Below are 17,641 nucleotides of genomic sequence, written 5' to 3' on the forward strand. Positions count from 1 at the left end.
ATTTTTTACTTACAGAATATTGACTCCTCTTTTACATTATTTTGAACAGGGCCCCAGGTATCACAGGCTGGCCTTGAACCTCTTCTTCCTGCCTCTATCTTCCATACCTCCCAAGTTCTGGGATTATAGATGAGTGCCATCCTACCTGATTTTTTTTACACTGCCAGGGATAAACTCAGGTGAACCCTGTACCAACTATTTCCCAACATTAGGACATTGGCTCTTAAGCATTCCTCTGGATCACTTGGAATTGCGTGACAGCTCCTGATACAGCACTGTGGCTTGGGAGTTCACTTTTGAACACATTCCCACCTGATAGTTTGCTAGGGAGGCTGTAGAACCCCTGGATTCTGGAATTCTGCTATCCATGTCTTGAGGGAGTGGTTACAGTGGTCTCGTTGGTCTTGTCTAATAGTATCTCATGCTTTGGACATGCATGGAACACTGCAGGTATATTATTTCTAAAGACGTTGGCCGGGATGCTGTGTAACACCACAAGCATTGCAGCATCTGTGTTACACAGCAGATATGCAGTTAGAGACAAACGCAGTTCGCAAAGAGGTGAAGAGAAATGAACTGTTTCAATGAAATTACTGCCACGCTTCCTTCTTATACTGTGCTCTCTTTGTGTCTCAGTGCCAGAGTCACGGCAAGATCTGTACTCTCTACCACAAAGACTCCATCCATGTCCTGCTTCAAACTGTCACTCAAAGAGAAAAAGGCATTGAGATAGCCTGAGAAAGTTCAGCCCTGTTGTTATTCAGGAGCTCGTAATCCTCTTAACTGTTTTGACTCTCCTGTCGCTTCGTTTGCCATGTTCCAAGTTTTCATGTGTAACTGTGAGACAGAAGAGAGGGGTCAAGTTAGCCATAGTGTATAAGTGGACAGTATATAAGTGGACATCTGTATGAACTGGCTTCTTTCTGCTGCCTGGTTAGTGTTGCTTCATCGTAAGGGAAACTTGTCGTGATGTCTTCTGACTTCAGCTCCCTACAGTCAGGTCCAAGTGCTCCGTCTTCCTCTTGTCTCTCACACAGATTGATTGTATCTGGTACTTCTGTCACTGGTAAGTGTGGCCAAGCATAGACGTTGTCATGGCAACAAGAGAGCCTGTTTCATTTCTCTGAATGTGGAAGAATTTTGTTTTAATTTAATTGGAATTAAATAACAGTTGCTTTGTTTCTCTGATTCTCAAACCATAAGATAATTTGGATATCATCATTTGGGGCTCATCTTTGAATGAGTTTGTTACTTTAAACCATTTTTTTCCTGAGATAGAATTAATATTTATGATGATATTAAAGGTATTTTGAAGTAAGAGATTTCTTACTGAGGAAAAGGCTTTGTTTTGTGTCAGGGTGTTGCCATAGGCAAGGTAACCCATGAGTGAATTGTGCAGACATGCGTGGCTCCCATCAGTTAGTATTCTCACCTGCAGAGACTCGCCACAGGCCTGTCACTACAGGCTTCTCTTAGGTAGCTTGTGAATTTATTACCTGGAAAGGTACAAAAGCCAGTGCAGCATTCTTAGTTTCAAGGCTGGCTTCATGAAATAATCTGTCCAACTCAATTTGTATCCATGCCCGCTAAGAACAAGAGCAGACTTATAAGCAGGGGCTTCGTGAATCACAGAGACAGAGCAGATGCAACCAGTCAGGGGGCCTGGAAGAAGAGCTGATGGGCAGTCACTGGATGGGTTGGAGGAGCAGTGCCTCATTTCGTAGACAGGAAGGTGCAGCTCAAGAGGGTAAGTCACCTCGCCATGGTCTTGCGCTGCTTCACTTCCCACGGTCACCTGATCAGCCTGAGCATAAACCTCCACCTCCGGGGGAGCCCCTACCTGCTCTGTCAGATGACATATTGTGAACATTATTTATTTATTTATGCTGTTTAATCATCACACTCTCTGAGAAAGTGTCCGTTGTCACTTTAGGATGGAGATGCGTGATATGTACCTCTTCTTTCTGGTTCTCAGCTGTGGTGTGGCCCCAAGGACCCTGTCCTCCCCAGTGTCAGGAAAGACACTGTCCCATACAGCATCTTCTCAACTTGTAGGATGCCAGTAATAGGATTTCATATAGCTAGACACATTTAATCTTTTTAATGGAAGTGTTTAAAAGAGTGATGGAGAGATGTTTCAGTTGGTGACATGCCTATGTTCAGGCATGAGGTCCTGAGATTGGTCCTCATCATCCACATAAAAAACCTGCTTTGGGGCTGGAGAGATGGCTCAGAGGTTAAGAGCACTGATTGCTCTTCCTGAGGTCCTGATTCAATTCCCAGCTCACGGCCATCTGTAATGAGATCTGGTGCCCTCTTCTGGCGAGTAGGCATACATGCAGACAGAACACTGTATACATAATAAATAAAACTCTTTAAAAAAATTTAAAAAAAAAAAACCTGCATTGGCAGCATGCATTCTTCAACCTGGAGAGAAAATCTAGGATAAAAAGTTGATCTCATCCACTTTTATTTTAGCTCTCCTACCAAATGTTCAGAGTGCTCAGTAATGTGCGGTTACTTATTGGCTTATTCATCTAAACCCTCTTCTTACCTAGTTTGGCTCTCTGCTAACTCCCTTTCCTCTTTCTGCTCGGCTTGGTCTTGTCACTAGTTTTCATTATTTGGTGTTCACCTTTAGAACGTCACTTCACGTTCGTTCAAACTTCCCTTCCTTTTCTCTCTTCATATTTAAAAACATGCAAACATTGGCATCCCTACTTTTTGTGGTTTGAATATGAAATGTCTCCCAGAGATTTGGGTGTCTGAACATGCAGTCCTTAGCAGGTGCTCAGGTATGGAAGGTTGTAGAACCTGTAAGAACTAGGGCCTCTCTGGAGGAGGTGTGTTGGTGGAGATAGGCCTTGAGACTCTAGTTCAGTTCATTTCCTGTCTTTTCTCTGCTCCCTGACTTGGGACACAGTGTAACCAGCAGCTTCATGCTCCTGCCACTGTGCTATCTGCACCACAGTGGATTGTGTCCCTTCCTAACCAGGAGCCAAAATAAGCCCTTCTCTGTAGTGGCCTTTCATCTGTATTTTAACAAATAAAGTTTGCCTGAAGATCAGAAAGTAAAACAGCCCCACTGGCCAGCCTTACAGACCAGCCAGTGGTAACATACACCTTTAATCCCAGTAGCCACACTCATTGCCATAGAAACCGGGGGACATGCCTTTAATCCCATAACCCCAACCTTAGAGAGGATTATAAAACAGGAGGAGACAACTTTCAGACACAGTCTCATTCTGAGATTCCTGGAGTGGTGTGGGACAATGGTCTGTATTCTGTCAATTATATTTTAAAGAAATGCTGATTGGCCGGGCGGTGGTGGCGCACGCCTGTAATCCCAGCACTCGGGGGGCAGAGGCAGGCGGATCTCTGTGAGTTCGAGACCAGCCTGGTCTACAGAGCTAGTTCCAGGACAGGCTCCAAAACCACAGAGAAACCATGTGTCGAAAAAACCAAAAAGAAAAAAAAAAAGAAATGCTGATTGGCCAGTAGCCAGGCAGGAAGTATAGGCAGGACAACCAGACAGGAAGTAGGGGTGGGAAATGAAAACAGGAGAATTCTGGGAAGAGGAAAGCTTGGTCCGCAGTCTTTTCCCAGCCACAGAAGAAGCAAGATGTGACTGCCCCGTCAAATAAGGTACCAAGGCACGTGGCTCACATAGACAAGAATAATGGGCTAATATAAGTTTAAGAGTTAATAAGAAGCCTGAGCTAATGGACCAATCAGTTTATAACTAATGGAGAACTCTGTGTGATTTCTTTGGGACTTAACGACTGCGGGAACCGGGCAGGGCAGAAAACTCAGTCAACACTGGAGACAGGATCGTCATTTTTGGGCTGAGGTTGAGGTAAGAGCCAGTGGCTGTCAGCTTTGCTTTTCGGATCCTCAGGTTGAACTCCAATTTCTCTCTGAGTTTTTATTAATCATACATCACTTCTCTCCTTCATTTGCTTTTGTCATGTATTTCTGACCCAGCCACCCTTCGGAATGTTGTGATTCTCATTTTATTCTGAAGCTGTCATGGTCATTGCGTATTCTCTTTGACAACTGCATCTCCCCAGTTTGGAACACTGGCACTGTGGTTGATGCAGAACCAGGCAGTAGGTTCTTCCTCCATTTATCTGCAGTTTGGGTCATGAATGTTGAAGGACACTGTCCCTAATATTAAGTACAAATGTATTATTTTCCTTTTGTACATAACGTAAAAGTTATTCTATAAGCTTGAAAACATCTGGATAGTTGTTTAAGTTGGCTACAACTTGTGTGTGTGTGGGGGGGTTGTTTGTTTTGAGACAGGGTCTCACATTGCCTACCCTGGCCTTAGATCCTCTATGTTGATGGAGTTGACCTCTTGATCTACTACCTCTGCCTCTCAAGTGCTGGTAATACAGGTATGTGTTATCTAAGATTATTTATTTATTTATTTATTTATTTATTTATTTATTTATTTTGGATTTTTCGAGACAGGGTTTCTCTGTAGCTTTTTGGTTCCTGTCCTGGAACTAGCTCTTGTAGATCAGGCTGGCCTCGAACTCACAGAGATCCGCCTGCCTCTGCCTCCCGGGTGCTAAGATTTATTTTTAATTGACATGTTCAAGGGCAGTGTGATACTTTGATACATTTGCACAATGCGTAACAACTTTCACCGTAAGTCAGCAGTTCCCAACCTGTGGGTCTCGACACCTTTGGGGTTGCATAGCAAATATCCAAATATCAGATATTTACATTACGATTCCTAACAGTAGCAAAGTTGCAGTTACGAAGTAGCAATGAAATTATTATGGTTAGGGGTCAGCACAGCCTGAGAAACTGTATTAAAGGGTTGCAGCTTTAGGGAGGTGAGAACACTGTCTTAAGTATTTACTTTGTGTTTGTGTTAAGAACCTCCGACTCTCTGCTGGCTTCTTTGAACTATGCAGTACATTGTAACTGTAGTTGCTTTGCTGTGCGGGAGCATCAGAAGCTCATCCTGCCTCCCTGCCACTTGGCACCTTGACTCTGAAGTACTTGTGTTGCCATTCTTTCCTGGAGGTGTTAGCAGGGATGTGAGGGTCAGAGCCTGAGCCTCGGAAGTAACAAGTTAGGTTTACATGCCTGTCCTCTAGGCCAGTTAGAGACAATACTGAAAAGTAGAGAAGCTTTCTTCAGTGTGGCCCCATTGGGAAGAGCAGGAAAGTGGGCCAAGGACACACATCCCTTCCAGCCACCTGGCAGGAGGTTTATTTAAAGAGAGGGCAAGAGGTATGCATAGGTCTCAGTTCAGGTCAAAGCGTGTAACCATCACCGTTGTCCTTGCTCCAGTTTCTCCTGCAGTTGTCCATGTGTGAAATCTCTTTCCTCTGGCTAGCAGGGCCACAGCCTTTTCCTTTTTCCAGCATGCAGCCTCTGAGAGCATTCCAGTTCTCAGGTCCATTGCCTCCATGGTCTCTCAGCCAAAGGGAAGGACACAAGTGTCTCTTGAGGGCCTCTTCCTATGGCCTGGCTTATGCGTCTCACAGAATCTGGGTGGGAGCCATGCTAAAGTGGCAGTTCTGTGCCCTGTACCCTCAGCCCCACCTTCTCCTCCTGTTAGCCCCACTCTCCCCAGTTAGCCATCGCCATGTCCTTGTCCTTAGCGACCTTGTCACAGAACCTGCCTCCAGCCTTCTCTAGGGCAGACTGTGCTCAGTCAGAGCTGTGGCAGGACTGACATCCTGGAACCTGCCCTCTATGTCCTCCTGACCGATCTGTTGTCTCCTCCTCATGGAGCCTGCCCTCTCTGTCCTCCTGACCGATCTGTTGTCTCCTCCTCATGGAGCCTGCCCTCTCTGTCCTCCTGACTGATCTGTTGTCTCCTCCTCATGGAGCCTGCCCTCTCTGTCCTCCTGACTGATCTGTTGTCTCCTCCTCATGGAGCCTGCCCTCTCTGTCCTCCTGACTGATCTGTTGTCTCCTCCTCATGGAGCCTGCCCTCTCTGTCCTCCTGACTGATCTGTTGTCTCCTCCTCAGCTTTTTCCTCATAGGCAGACAGGGGCTATTGGATTCGTGCTGCTCACCCCAGGTGCCATGTAGCCAAGGACCTCAACCACCCTCCCAGCTGCTCAGGGAATAACGTGAGAACCCTTTGGGCCACAGGAAGTTTTCCAGGGAGCCACCAGCCTGCACTGTCCTAGCTACTATCCCCTAGTACCCTGGTATTGGTGTTGAATCATTTTAGGGGAAATTGGATATAACGGCCACAACTAAATTTCAGTATTATTGTCCATAAAGCTTCAATTCAAACTCAGTTTCCTCATTCCAGAAAAACTTGTAGGGCTAAGAATATATCTCAGTGGTAGAGCACTTGTCTAGCGTCAGATCCTGCATTTGATCCCCAGCTTAAGGGCGGGGGGGGGGGGGGGGGGGGAGGAAAGGAAGGGGGACAGAAAAGGTAAGGGAAGTAGAGGGAGGAGAAAAAAGGGAAGCAGTGCCTGTGTAATAATAATAGAGGCGGAAAATTGGTGATAATTCTTAGAAAAAAGTATTTAAGTCCTTCCTCATCACTATTCATCAAAAATTGTATAATCTAATTAAAGTCCTAACCCTTGTAAAGTTTTTAATTACTTTACTTGCTAAAGCAGTTAGCCAGATGGTTAAACATGATAGTATTTTGAAAAGAATGAAGAAAAAAACCGTGAAAGTCAACAAGGTAAGGAAAGCACCCAGGGCATCATCAGACAGACCACAAAAGTGTTATGCCTTAAAACAGCTCTGTTTCTCAAGTCAAGAGGGGACACCAGACAAACTTCTATTGCAAAGCGTAACTTCCTTGCAACTCAGACTTAAGGCTGCTTCCTCAAGCTGGCAGCAGGCCTGACCTTTGCTCTCGATCTAAAAACAGCTAATCTTCTGTTCACCCTCCTAGGAAAGGCCCTCGGGGCCTGGTATGATTATAAGCTCATGGAAATAGAAATGAACTTAAGAGGCACGGAGTTCTGACACATGGGGTTTCCCCTCACTGACTCTTCCTCCTCTGTATGCATCTGTTCCCTCTGGGGCATGCGTTATAAGACCCCCCGCGGCTCTACCCAAGGATCTAGGAAGACAGGAAAAGGTCTGTGGAGGGCAGAGCCTGTCTCCACAGCCTGAGTCTCTCTGTAGAGCATTGGGACCTCACAGTGTGACAGGCAGTAGCCGCAGTCTCAGCTGCTCTGCTGAGGGAGGTTGCTGTCACTGGAGTCCGGCACACGTGAAGGTGCCCACTGTTGGGGACGGGGTGTGGCTGAGTCTCAGTCTTCCACATTTGCCGTAGTCGTTCTTCTGTGCTGAGGAGAACAGCCCAGTGTGGCAGTTCTGTCCTGTCACCTGAGCGTCTGTGAACCTGGGGTCCAGCTCCGAAGAAGGGATGCCACTTCTCCTGAGCCGGATGCTTGTGGGAAGGGTGTGGAATTCTGCTGACCCGGACTCTGGCTGCTGGATGTAATGTGAAAGTAGCTTCTCATGTACCTGTCCCACAGGTTTATGCCCTGTCTGGGATGCAGTTCAGTTGGAGACTATTTATTTCATATACTTTCTTTTCATTTCTTTTTTTCCCCTTTTTATTGAGCTCTACATTTTTCTCTGCTTCCCTCCCTGCCATTCCCCTCCCCTTCAACCCTCTCCCATGGTCCCTATGTTCCCAATTTACTCAGGAGATCTTGTCTTTTTCTACTTCCCATGTAGATTAGATCCACGTATGTCTCTCTTAGGGTCCTCATTGTTGTCTAGGTTCTCTGGGATTGCGGTTTGTGGGCTGGTTTTCTTTGCTTTATGCTTAAAAACCACTTATGAGTGAGTACATGTGATAATTGTCTTTCTGTGTCTGGGTTACCTCACTCAAAATGATGTTTTCTAGCTCTATCCATTTTCCTGCAAAATTCAAGATGTCATTATTTTTTTCTGCTGTGCAGTACTCCATTGTGTAAATGTACAACATTTTCCTTATCTGTTCTTCTTCATATACTTTTTAAATAAGAAACTGTTAACTGTTTGGTTGGAAGTGTCACCCCAGCCCCCTGGCACCCCTATATCCAAAGAGTCTGAAGTGTTTGGGTCCAGGTGTCACCCCAGCCCCTGGCATCCATTCTAAAATGTTTGGGTGGAACTTTCCACTCCAAGCACCTCCCCTGGGAGTTACTGCAGTCCAGACTCCACCTCCGAAAAAGCCCACCAAATGGTGACCTCCCTAGAGAGGGCCAAGACCACTCCCACAGGCTATTTAACCTGCCCCACAGAGAACAAACACGTGGTCTTCCGGGTTCTCCTTTTGGTGTTTTCCAAGAGAACCACCGGGAGCACTGGATCCGTTTTCTAGAAATTTAATGACTGTGAAAGAATTATTTGCCCTCCCCCTATTTGGAATAGAAAAACATTATAGAGATGCTGTGAACCTCAGAGTAGTGTCCTGATGCAGATATGGGGGAAAGAGCTTGAACGAGGAGAAGCCCCATTTCCCCCTCAACTTCTCATGCTTTCCCATGTATGTGAGGCGGGCAGGACTTCTGGACAATGCCTGTGGCTGCCTCAGTGCATAGAATTGGTACAAAACTGGGCACGCTGGTGGAAGAACGCATTACGGCATTTGTAATTGTACTATAGTTCCCTTGAAGTGTGTGGTATTCCCTTGTGGTTTGGATAATACTCCAGTGGTTCTGGATTGAAGGGGCGAGGAAATGATTCACAGCTGTATGATGATGGTATTGAATCTATCCTATCCTGGATGTCGCCCAGTGGCTCTGACAGTTCATCTAGAGACCAGGTGACCTCCTCCCTCTTCAAAGGCAGCCTTCTTGCAAGTGTTAACAGTAGTAGGTTCTCAGGCCAGGCCAGGTGACCCTGTGACATCTGCTCTAAGCCACAGTGGCATGGGAAACCTGGGCTAACTGAAATGCTTGCCAAGACTGGGTACTCTGTGGCTTTGATTCCTAGCCAAGAGCCAGGCAGCCAAGTGGCATTGGGTAGTTGCTGACGGCAGTAATTGGCTCGTTCCTCTCCTGTGCTTGTCTGCCCTGGAGGAGACATAGATAGAGAAACAGCATTGCTGGAGGATTGAGCCATGGGAGCGACCAAACTCGGCCTCAGGGAGGACAAGTACATTGCTATTCTTAGCATTTTGTACACACGTTGAACCCCGCCAGGCTGTCAGGGCGCCTGGTTTGTCCTTCTAGGATGTCTGTCCAGAGACTCCCTCCCCGATGAGGATGGAGTCCTTAGCTGCCACCCCTTCTGTCTTTCTTGGGTTGTCTTCACGAGGATGAGGTAGAAATACTAGCGTGGTGATGCTGCATCACCCTGAAAGGCAGTTTGAGTTCTGAGGAACAGATAAGTTAATTCTCTCTGTGTGTATGAGGCCTGGGTGGCTGATCTCTTTCTTACCACATATTCTAGGCTGACCTTGTACTCACCGCAATCCTCTGCCTCGGCCTCCCAGATGCCGGAATTTTAGGCACGCACAGCACCACATCCAGCCCAGCCCAGCCTAGCCCCCAACCCCCTCCAGGCACTTGTTCTTGCTGAGAGGCCAGGAAAGCTTTAACAGTTGATGGTACTAAGCAGGCAGAGTTCTTGGCCATGTGCTGAGAAGCCTCTGGGTTGAGGTGCCCCTATTTAACATATCAAAGCAGATCTGGCTGCCAGGTTCTTCCAGCTTCCCTCAGGACCTACTCATCACACAGGTATGGCTGGCATACCCCACCCCTACCCTGAACTCTCCAGTCCAGGGAGATGCCCCAAATGCCCTTCTTTATATAATCCAGACATTTTGGTTAATCGCCCCTTTAGGACCTTTGGCCTCCTGACTACTACACTTGGTTCCCGTCTCTCCCTTTTCCCTTCCTGTCCCCATCTCTCCACATGGCCCAGCTCAATCTGGTCATGGCCACACTGGACTCTCCCCGATGTCCCTGTCCCTACTTCTACCCCTTTATTTACAGTAAACTTTCTCCTCCACCATAGCTATTTCCTTTCCTTTTTATTTATTTATTTTTCATGAAATACTGAGGAACTCTACAAAGAAAGGGTAGACATTTGACTGGGGTGGGCATTCTAGACAGAAAAGCAAGGAGAGAGAAGAAGACTGGGCTGGGTTTGGGAAGCAGTGAGTTCCTAGCTTAGGCCTCTTTGGGGCCCTCCTGTGAGTCCCGGGTGCTGCCCAGAGGTTATCCATGCCCACTCCTCATCCTGTTAACGCTACACTCTAAGTATTGCCTCTGTTTTCCCCAGGAAGATACCATAGGGACAGACCGAGACTCTTTCCCAGAAGAGTTGGAAGTTCTTGGAAGGTTTTCCATAACCACTTCCAGTTACACTGTAACACTGGAAGTTATCTATCTTTCCTCTCTGAAAATATGGCAGATACTGGGTTAAATACTGAGAGACTCACCCATTTGGACTCTAATGTAGAGCCCAGTCTCTTAGACCAAAGACTTTCACCACCGTTTGATATATGGTCTTGGAAACCCTAGATCAATTAGCCCCCCTTCTTCTCTCAAAATGAACTGGGTGTGTTTGTTACGTACCCACACAGCCGTGACTAGATGCTGTGTGATACTGATTGGGTGTAATGCTCTTAGGCGAGCTGTCCTCGGGTTTATGAGATTGTGAATTCTCAGCCTGACTTAATATTTTATGAGATTCAATCATAACCAGAGGCTATGATCTGGAAGCCATGACAAAGAGTCTTTGCTATACTTAGGGCCGTTGATAGAAACACAAACTGCTGTTTGAGCACAAACCCCATTTTTGGTGAGGTGGTAATGGATTTTGGCCATTTTCTTTTTTTCATTTTTACCACTGACTTCCAAAGGTGTATTAATTAGTGTTCTCACAAACATTAGCAAGGTGGTCATCTATTTCCCACACTGATCTAAGAACTCAGAAACTGCATAAGCCTTCTAAGACCTTGCCAGGCAAGCACCATCCTTACTAATTATATTCCACAGTGAAGGAACCAGGCACAAAGAAGTGAAAGGCCCTTCCCCGTCACACAGCTCTCAGGCAGAGCCATGGGAATTCAAACCCTGATAGCGTTTCCTGAGCTTGTCCGGTGTTAGCCACTGTATGTGCAGCCTCTGTTGTTTGCAGAGCTGCATGTTGTGGCTGAGTGCAGAGCACCTCCCCGCCTTCCTCCTGGAGCAACCTGAGACGTGCCTGCCATCCTTCTTTTCCTCGGTAGCTACAGGTGGCCCCAGCGCTCGGCGTCCTGCTGTTTCTGACTCTCTTGTCGGCCAGTGTCAGTGACCTTGTCTAACTTCAGAGGGACCAGTCTGTGTCCTGTCTAAGGTCTGTGTGTGCACCTTTGTTGTCACCAAGTATTAGAAGATTTGAGTGGCATCCACTGTTCTTCCCCTGCACAGTTCAGCCGTAACTGAATGAATACAGCCAGCCGTGTGGCTTAGGCAAAAAGGGATCCACGGGCGTAGGGGAGGCTGAAGCAGGTGGAGACTCGTTTATGTATAGGATGGACCTTGACCTTGACTGCAGTGCTGGGAAAAGGAGAATTCGGGCTTATGTTTGATTGGAAGTGAGACCCCCAGCCCTCTAACCCTCCTATGTTCTGGGATGATTGGAAGCCTCACCCCAGCCCCTCCCCCTGGAAGCTGCCTTGGTCCAGACTCCACCTCCAGAAAGCCTGCCAAGTGTTGACACTTCCCCAGGGAGGATCAGGACCACTCCCACAGGATATTTAGGCATGCGCTTGGAAAAAGGAACACGTGGGCCCTGGGGTTTTGCGTGGTCTCCCCACCTCTCCCTCTCACCATGTTTTCTCGGCCACCCGGGAGCCCCGCATTTATTAAATGTGGGCATCTTTGATTTTTGTCTAATCTGGTCTAATTGTAATTATTTGCATAGGCGGAGAGGCTGCTCTTAAGATTCTACCTAACAACGTTGTCATGTGAACAGGTCATCACACATCTTCAGATTTACTTTATAAAAACCTAGTTTGGGGCCAGCAAGATGTCTCAGCAGGTAACGGCACTTTTTCCAATCCTAGCAATCTGAGTTCAATCCCTAGGACCCATGGGAGGGTCCTAGGAGAGAGGACAGCTCATGAGGTTGTCCTTTGACTTCCTCTCGAGCCACGGCACAAATGCACAGACGAGTACACACACGCACGCACGCACACAATGCATAGCGTGAGCTTTGGGTGAGGTGAGTGAATGAGCTGTCCCGTTGGCCAACTAGTGTCCACAAAGACTCCATGGGTGCCCTTTCCCCAGGGTTGTATTTCTCTCCTGACACCTTCTCTTCATGCTCACTCCCTCACTTCAGTCCCAGAAGCAGCTTCACCTGTGGTAGCAGGAAATGTACTTTTAGGTTAAAGCCTGTAGTTTTGAAACAGAACTTGTTCTTAGGGCAATATGAGTTAAACAACAACTTTCCCAGGCCAGTATCAGTTAGATGGAGTCCCCTGGAGGGTACTGATGCAGACGCTGAAGCAGACCGTGGAGCAATGTCCCGGGAATCCTATGCGTTTGTGGGGCCCATGCTACCCAAGCACAAGCAGCAGGGTCTGTTAGGGTGCTCTCTCTAGACTGAGGGTCTCCCGCTTGACGTGGTTGCTCAGCGAACCACTTACTGAGACATGCAAGGGTGCATTCCCAGAACGAGCTCTGCATCCCCACGTGGTTTGACCTCCCAGGCGTTGGGCACAGTGTGCGTTCAGCAGTTTGTTCTCTGTGCTTCTTTCTAGCTGTGTCCTCCCCGCAGCAGCGAGCGTCCGGCAAGATGAAGCCAATAGAGGAAGGGGTGGAAGATGACGACGAGGTCTTTGTACAGGTGTCTGCAGATCCACTTAGAGTCCATCAGTTGCACTGATGAGCCTTTAAGTGACCAAGATGGAAGCCGTCCTGACAAGAAGTACTGTGACGTGACTTTTAGGTGGTCGCTTCAGTCCTGCCAGATGGGAAGTGAGGGAGGGCCCCAGTCGGAAATTGTGGGCCGCCTGCCCGGTCGGTTAGCTCCTTGAGTTAGCCGAGCCTTCTGACGAGGCCTTGTTTGATTTTGAGATACGTATTTTCTCAGTAGATATATTAATATTATTTTAATTAATCTTAGAGCTGTCAACACAAATGCCTTTTCACTTATTTTTCTAAGTGTGCCTCTTTTTTTCTCACGTGTATCTTTTTCTCTATCATGGTAATTCAGAACAAGTTGTTCTTTTGGTCATTATAACGATGTAAGTTGAAATTGAGGCTGACACAACATTAAAAATTTTACCTTTTGTTCAGTTGACTTTTTCATGGCAAATTTTAGAGAAAGTTTGCTTTGTCTGGTTCTGTTTCCTGCCCCGAGACCAGAAGTGCCCCACTATGCCAACCTGCTCGTTTGGCTTGTGGATCAGCTGGTAGTGACCGCCCTCCTCCGAGTGTGCCCGAATGACACTCATCCCTGCCATTACCCGTGACTCGAAGCGTGGGCCCGCAGCGCCAGGAAGTGTGAGCCTTTCTGAGCTCAGTGCCAACTTGCAGCTGGACTCAACTTTCTGCCTTGTTGTTTGGAGCCATCCCTGCCACCTGCTCAGATGTGGGCGAGGCCTCATGCTAGAGGAAGTCAGGGGAGACGGGCTGAGCAATACATAGGCTGGGTCGCAGACATAAGCTTTGCCCTTTAGTCCATGTCTGTGAGCCCACATTGTGCCTCTGGAAGCGGATGCACTGAGCCAGACACAGTGGTTCGCACCTGTAATGCCAGCACTTGGGGGGTTAAGGCAGGAGGACAGAGTTTGAAGCACAGCTGGGGAGGGAGCAGACAGTTCACCTGTGGCCACAGGCGTCTAACCTGGGTATGCTGAGGGGGCCTCCATACAGATCGTTCCTTCCTGCTAGCCACATTCTTAAGGATGGCAGTAGACTTGGTTGTGCCCAAGTCGTTCCGCTCCTGCAGCAGTGGCACGCGGGCGCTCAGCCAAGACCGCGGGTTGGCTATGCTAGTCAGTTTGTCTTATCTGCTGAAACCAACTGGAGCCAGCTCCGTGTCATGAAAAGTTCGGAATGAATCTTCTTTGGGGGTGAACTAAGCCTAACACGAAAAGGCAGAATGACGTCACTGAACAAGCGCTTAATTCTGGAAATCTAAAGACAGAGGTGAATCAGCCTTGACTGAGGCCAAGGCTGCAACCAGGGGCCACTTTCTCCATTAGCCCACGAGAGATGTGGTAGATAGTGTGGATCTGTTTCCATGAACCTACTTAGCTCCCCCCCCCCCCCCCCACACACACATGAGGCTAATTTACAGTCACTCTGGAAATGGCGCTTCCCAGAGAAGACGGGAATATCAGATTCCACTGGGGCCAAAGTCTTCATGTGCGGTGACTGCATAGACTGTTCCACCCCAGAGGGTAGAAAAGGTGACCTCCGCTGATCGGCTGGAATCTAGCTGAGGTGTCTGGAGTGCTGGGAGTGAAACTGTGTGAAAAGTGCTCTGTTAAACCTGGGTAATTTAGAGTCCTTTACTCTTCTCATGGAAACGTGCTTATCAGTGTCACTGATAGCGAAGATCATAATCTCATGGCGAGGAATCTTCAGAGAGCCACTTAGTCTGAGTAAGAAACCTGAAACTGTTTTTAAGGTCGTACCTCCAAGAAAGACAAAGACTTGGAGAACAGGAGCCCTAAGCCATTGAATAGCCCTCCCACATAGCCTTGACTTCAGACGAGCAGAGAAGAAAATAGAAAAAGAACTCTAAGTGTTAGGTCTGTGGACAACTTTGGATCCATTTACATAGATGAACAAATATAGTTTTCTACAAAGCATAATAGAGTGAAAGATGTTTGTACCAGTCTCCAAAACGATGCTTCCTCTGGTTTTAGCATTCCGTTAGCTCTGAGATCAGTGTTCAGAAAATGCCCTGCAGAAATTATTCTTATGTATGTCCCTGATCTATGTCTAACATCAAGTCAGTTTATGACCCTAACGTAATAGTTATACTAAAACGTATTTGTCACTTAGACTATGTTGAAAGTCCTCAGAACATACGTATAAAACAAATAGCACAGATGTAGTAGTCTATTTATCTGGTCAGAATGGGAGCTACACTACCTTTCTAGTTCTTTCTGAAACCCTGTTTCTCCCAGTCAACCCTGTTACACTCTAACCACGGGCACCAGTAGTCCTCAGAGGCTTCTTGTGCGTCAGTGGCTCTCCGGCATGCTGGATGAGTTTGTGTTGTTTGTTTTAATTCAGAGCCATCAATGTCTGCTTCCTGCGCCCATTAGGGTCCTCAACACACATTTGGTTGCTGGTGGAAAAGACTTTAGAAAAAGCTGGCAGGACCTGCATACTTCTTTGTCCCTGGTGCACTCAGGTTGGTCCTCCAAGAAAGGTCCCCTGCTAGAAAGTGGTGGGTCCCAGCCTCCCAGCTCCTCCTTTAGGGCTTGGTCTCCCTACAGACCCCCAGGGTGCCTCTCTAAGGGTTTAGTTTTTATTTAAATCCATTTGTTTGGTCATTTCTACAACTGCTCTATGGAGACCTCTGGCCCTGTGATACCTGTTTCTTTTTCCCTTCCATTCCCTGGTTGTCTACGTCTGTCACCAAGCCGGAGTGACTGGAACTTCCACCTACTCAGCTCAGTCTCCAGCGTTTGGTAGCTCTGTCCCTGGCAGCAGCCATGCTTTAGTTAGCACAGTCCCTCGGAACACCTTGGGTACCATGACATAGTGCAGGCGTTATAATGTAAGGAAGCTGATTGTAAGAGCCACGTACGTACAGGTTTCCTGTTAAACGCACAAGCTGGTTTTAAGATGGAGAACTTCATGAATGCTTCACGTAGACACATTACAAGAAACTCCGGGTGCCATTTACAGTAGCGTTCACTTTATATTGTGTGTCTGAGTATAGTGTTACTGTTCAGATTCACTTCATACATTGTCATTTGATCAAATAAATTTTTACGTAGAAAGTGTGTGTGTTTTCCATCTTATGCCTCTTGCACTTAGGGCTTGGTCTTAACTCTATGCCCAAGAGCAGGTGGCATAGTTTACTGCAGAGGGTAAGAGAGCCACTCTGCTAAGCCGCCCTGAGAGTTCATCCTATTGGGTTGGTTTGTTTTGTTAGGTGACTCAGGGTCTGCTGTCTTGACTCTGCTTGGCCAGATAAGAGAATGTTGCAAGGCAATGTCAGCCTTTGACAATTCTGAAGCCTTTGCAGTTTCCCTTCTGGCACAGAGATTCACTCTGAGCATCCCTCGTAGCTCCAGAAGGTTCAGTAATTCAGGGGTTTCTTGCAAGAGTCCGAGGCCCCTGCACCAGCCCTTGAGGACATTTTGTTCTTAGATACCCACACTTTATTTCACCAGGTCTCCAAGGTTTTTTAAAGTTTATTTTATTATATGAGTGTCGGTCTGCATGTGTGTGCACCGTGTGCGTGCCTGATGCTCACAGAGGACAGCAGAGGGTTTTAAATCCCCTGGAACTGAGTTACAGACTGAGCCCTGTGGATACAGAGAGCTGGACCTGGGTCCTCTACAAGAGCAGCCAGTGCTCTTAACTACTGAGCCATCTCTCCAGCTCCAAGTTTATTTTAGCAAAATAATAAGTACCTCACAGCTCTGCTCTGCCATCTCTTATATAGGAACAAGCACAGGCTCATACAGTTAAGGTCTGTGCTGTTATCGAAGTGTGGAGAGCAGATTAAGTACCGCATATTGTTAACGTTCTCATAGCCATGTCAAAGACCCCAGTGCTTCAGGCCCACAGAAATTTGTTAAACCTTTTTCTGGTCCAAGTACATGTGTTTACAGAGGATTGACCAGTGTCTAGAGAAACTCAACTACTGCTTCCTCCTGGATGAGTACAGTCTGACGGTTTTCCTAAAAACACCTCCAGAGTTCACTAGCTAAAGCTGCCTCCTCATTCAGCTGTATACCACAAACACGCCCCTCCCTTCAGCGTGTACCACAGATCCGCCCCTTGTTCAGTGTATACCACAGACCCGCCCCTCGTTCAGCGTGTACCACAGACCCGCCCCTCGTTCAGCTGACTACAGCTAAACCCACCTCCTCTACTCAGATATATAAAATAAATGAGCTGAACTTCAAGCTTGCAGCTCCTATGTCTCCATCAGAGCACGCGGGCCACCCAACCTCAGCTCCTCTGTACCATGTCTATGTGTCTGTCCTTCCTCATCGTCCCAGGCAAGCCAGTCCCTGACCCTTGCAGATCCTGGCATCAAAGCAATTGGAGAATTTGCAAGCAGAAGTGAAAACCATTCTGGTGGAACCCTTTACCTGCAGGGAAAAGCCAGTGGCGTCTTTTTCATCATTTTTCAGTGTATGAGTGTTTTGCCTGCATGAATGTCTGTGCACCGTGTGCCACCTGTTGCCTGCAGAGAGGTCAGAAGAGGATGTCACGTCCCCTGGGACTGGGATTACAGACAGTTGTGAGCTGCTATGTATGTGCTGGGAATTGAACCCAGGTCCTCTAGAAAAGCAGTCAGTGCTTTTAACCTCAAGCCGTCTTTCCAGTCAGTCACCCAAAGCTGATATTGTTACCACAGTCATCAAGGTTCTTCCTACATCCAGTTCCTTCTCTCCTATACCTCAGCCAGGGCACATCAGCCACCTACTGTCTGCTATGCCTGAGTTTCCCCTCCAGTAGGTGCCTCACAGTTAACAGTTACATCTTCCTGTTGCCATTT

General features: G+C 47.3%; 1 protein-coding gene across 6 annotated transcripts in view; it reads left to right on the forward strand.

Annotated features, from left to right (window-relative positions):
- The window catches only part of Bves (blood vessel epicardial substance), a 34,933-nt gene extending 20,363 nt beyond the window's left edge, over positions 1-14,570 (forward strand). For all 6 annotated transcript variants that reach the window (XM_041654040.1, XM_041654039.1, XM_041654035.1 and 3 more), the window contains exon 8: positions 12,699-14,570. In XM_041654040.1, coding sequence (XP_041509974.1) covers positions 12,699-12,823 — 125 coding nt within the window. In that variant the 3' untranslated portion in view covers positions 12,824-14,570. The remainder of the gene's footprint in view (positions 1-12,698) is intronic.
- Positions 14,571-17,641: the final 3,071 nt, after the last annotated feature.

This window comes from Microtus oregoni, unplaced genomic scaffold (genome assembly GCF_018167655.1).
Source record: "Microtus oregoni isolate MIOR12 unplaced genomic scaffold, Mior012 000006F_ref0000085, whole genome shotgun sequence".
Taxonomy (NCBI): Eukaryota; Metazoa; Chordata; class Mammalia; order Rodentia; family Cricetidae; genus Microtus; species Microtus oregoni.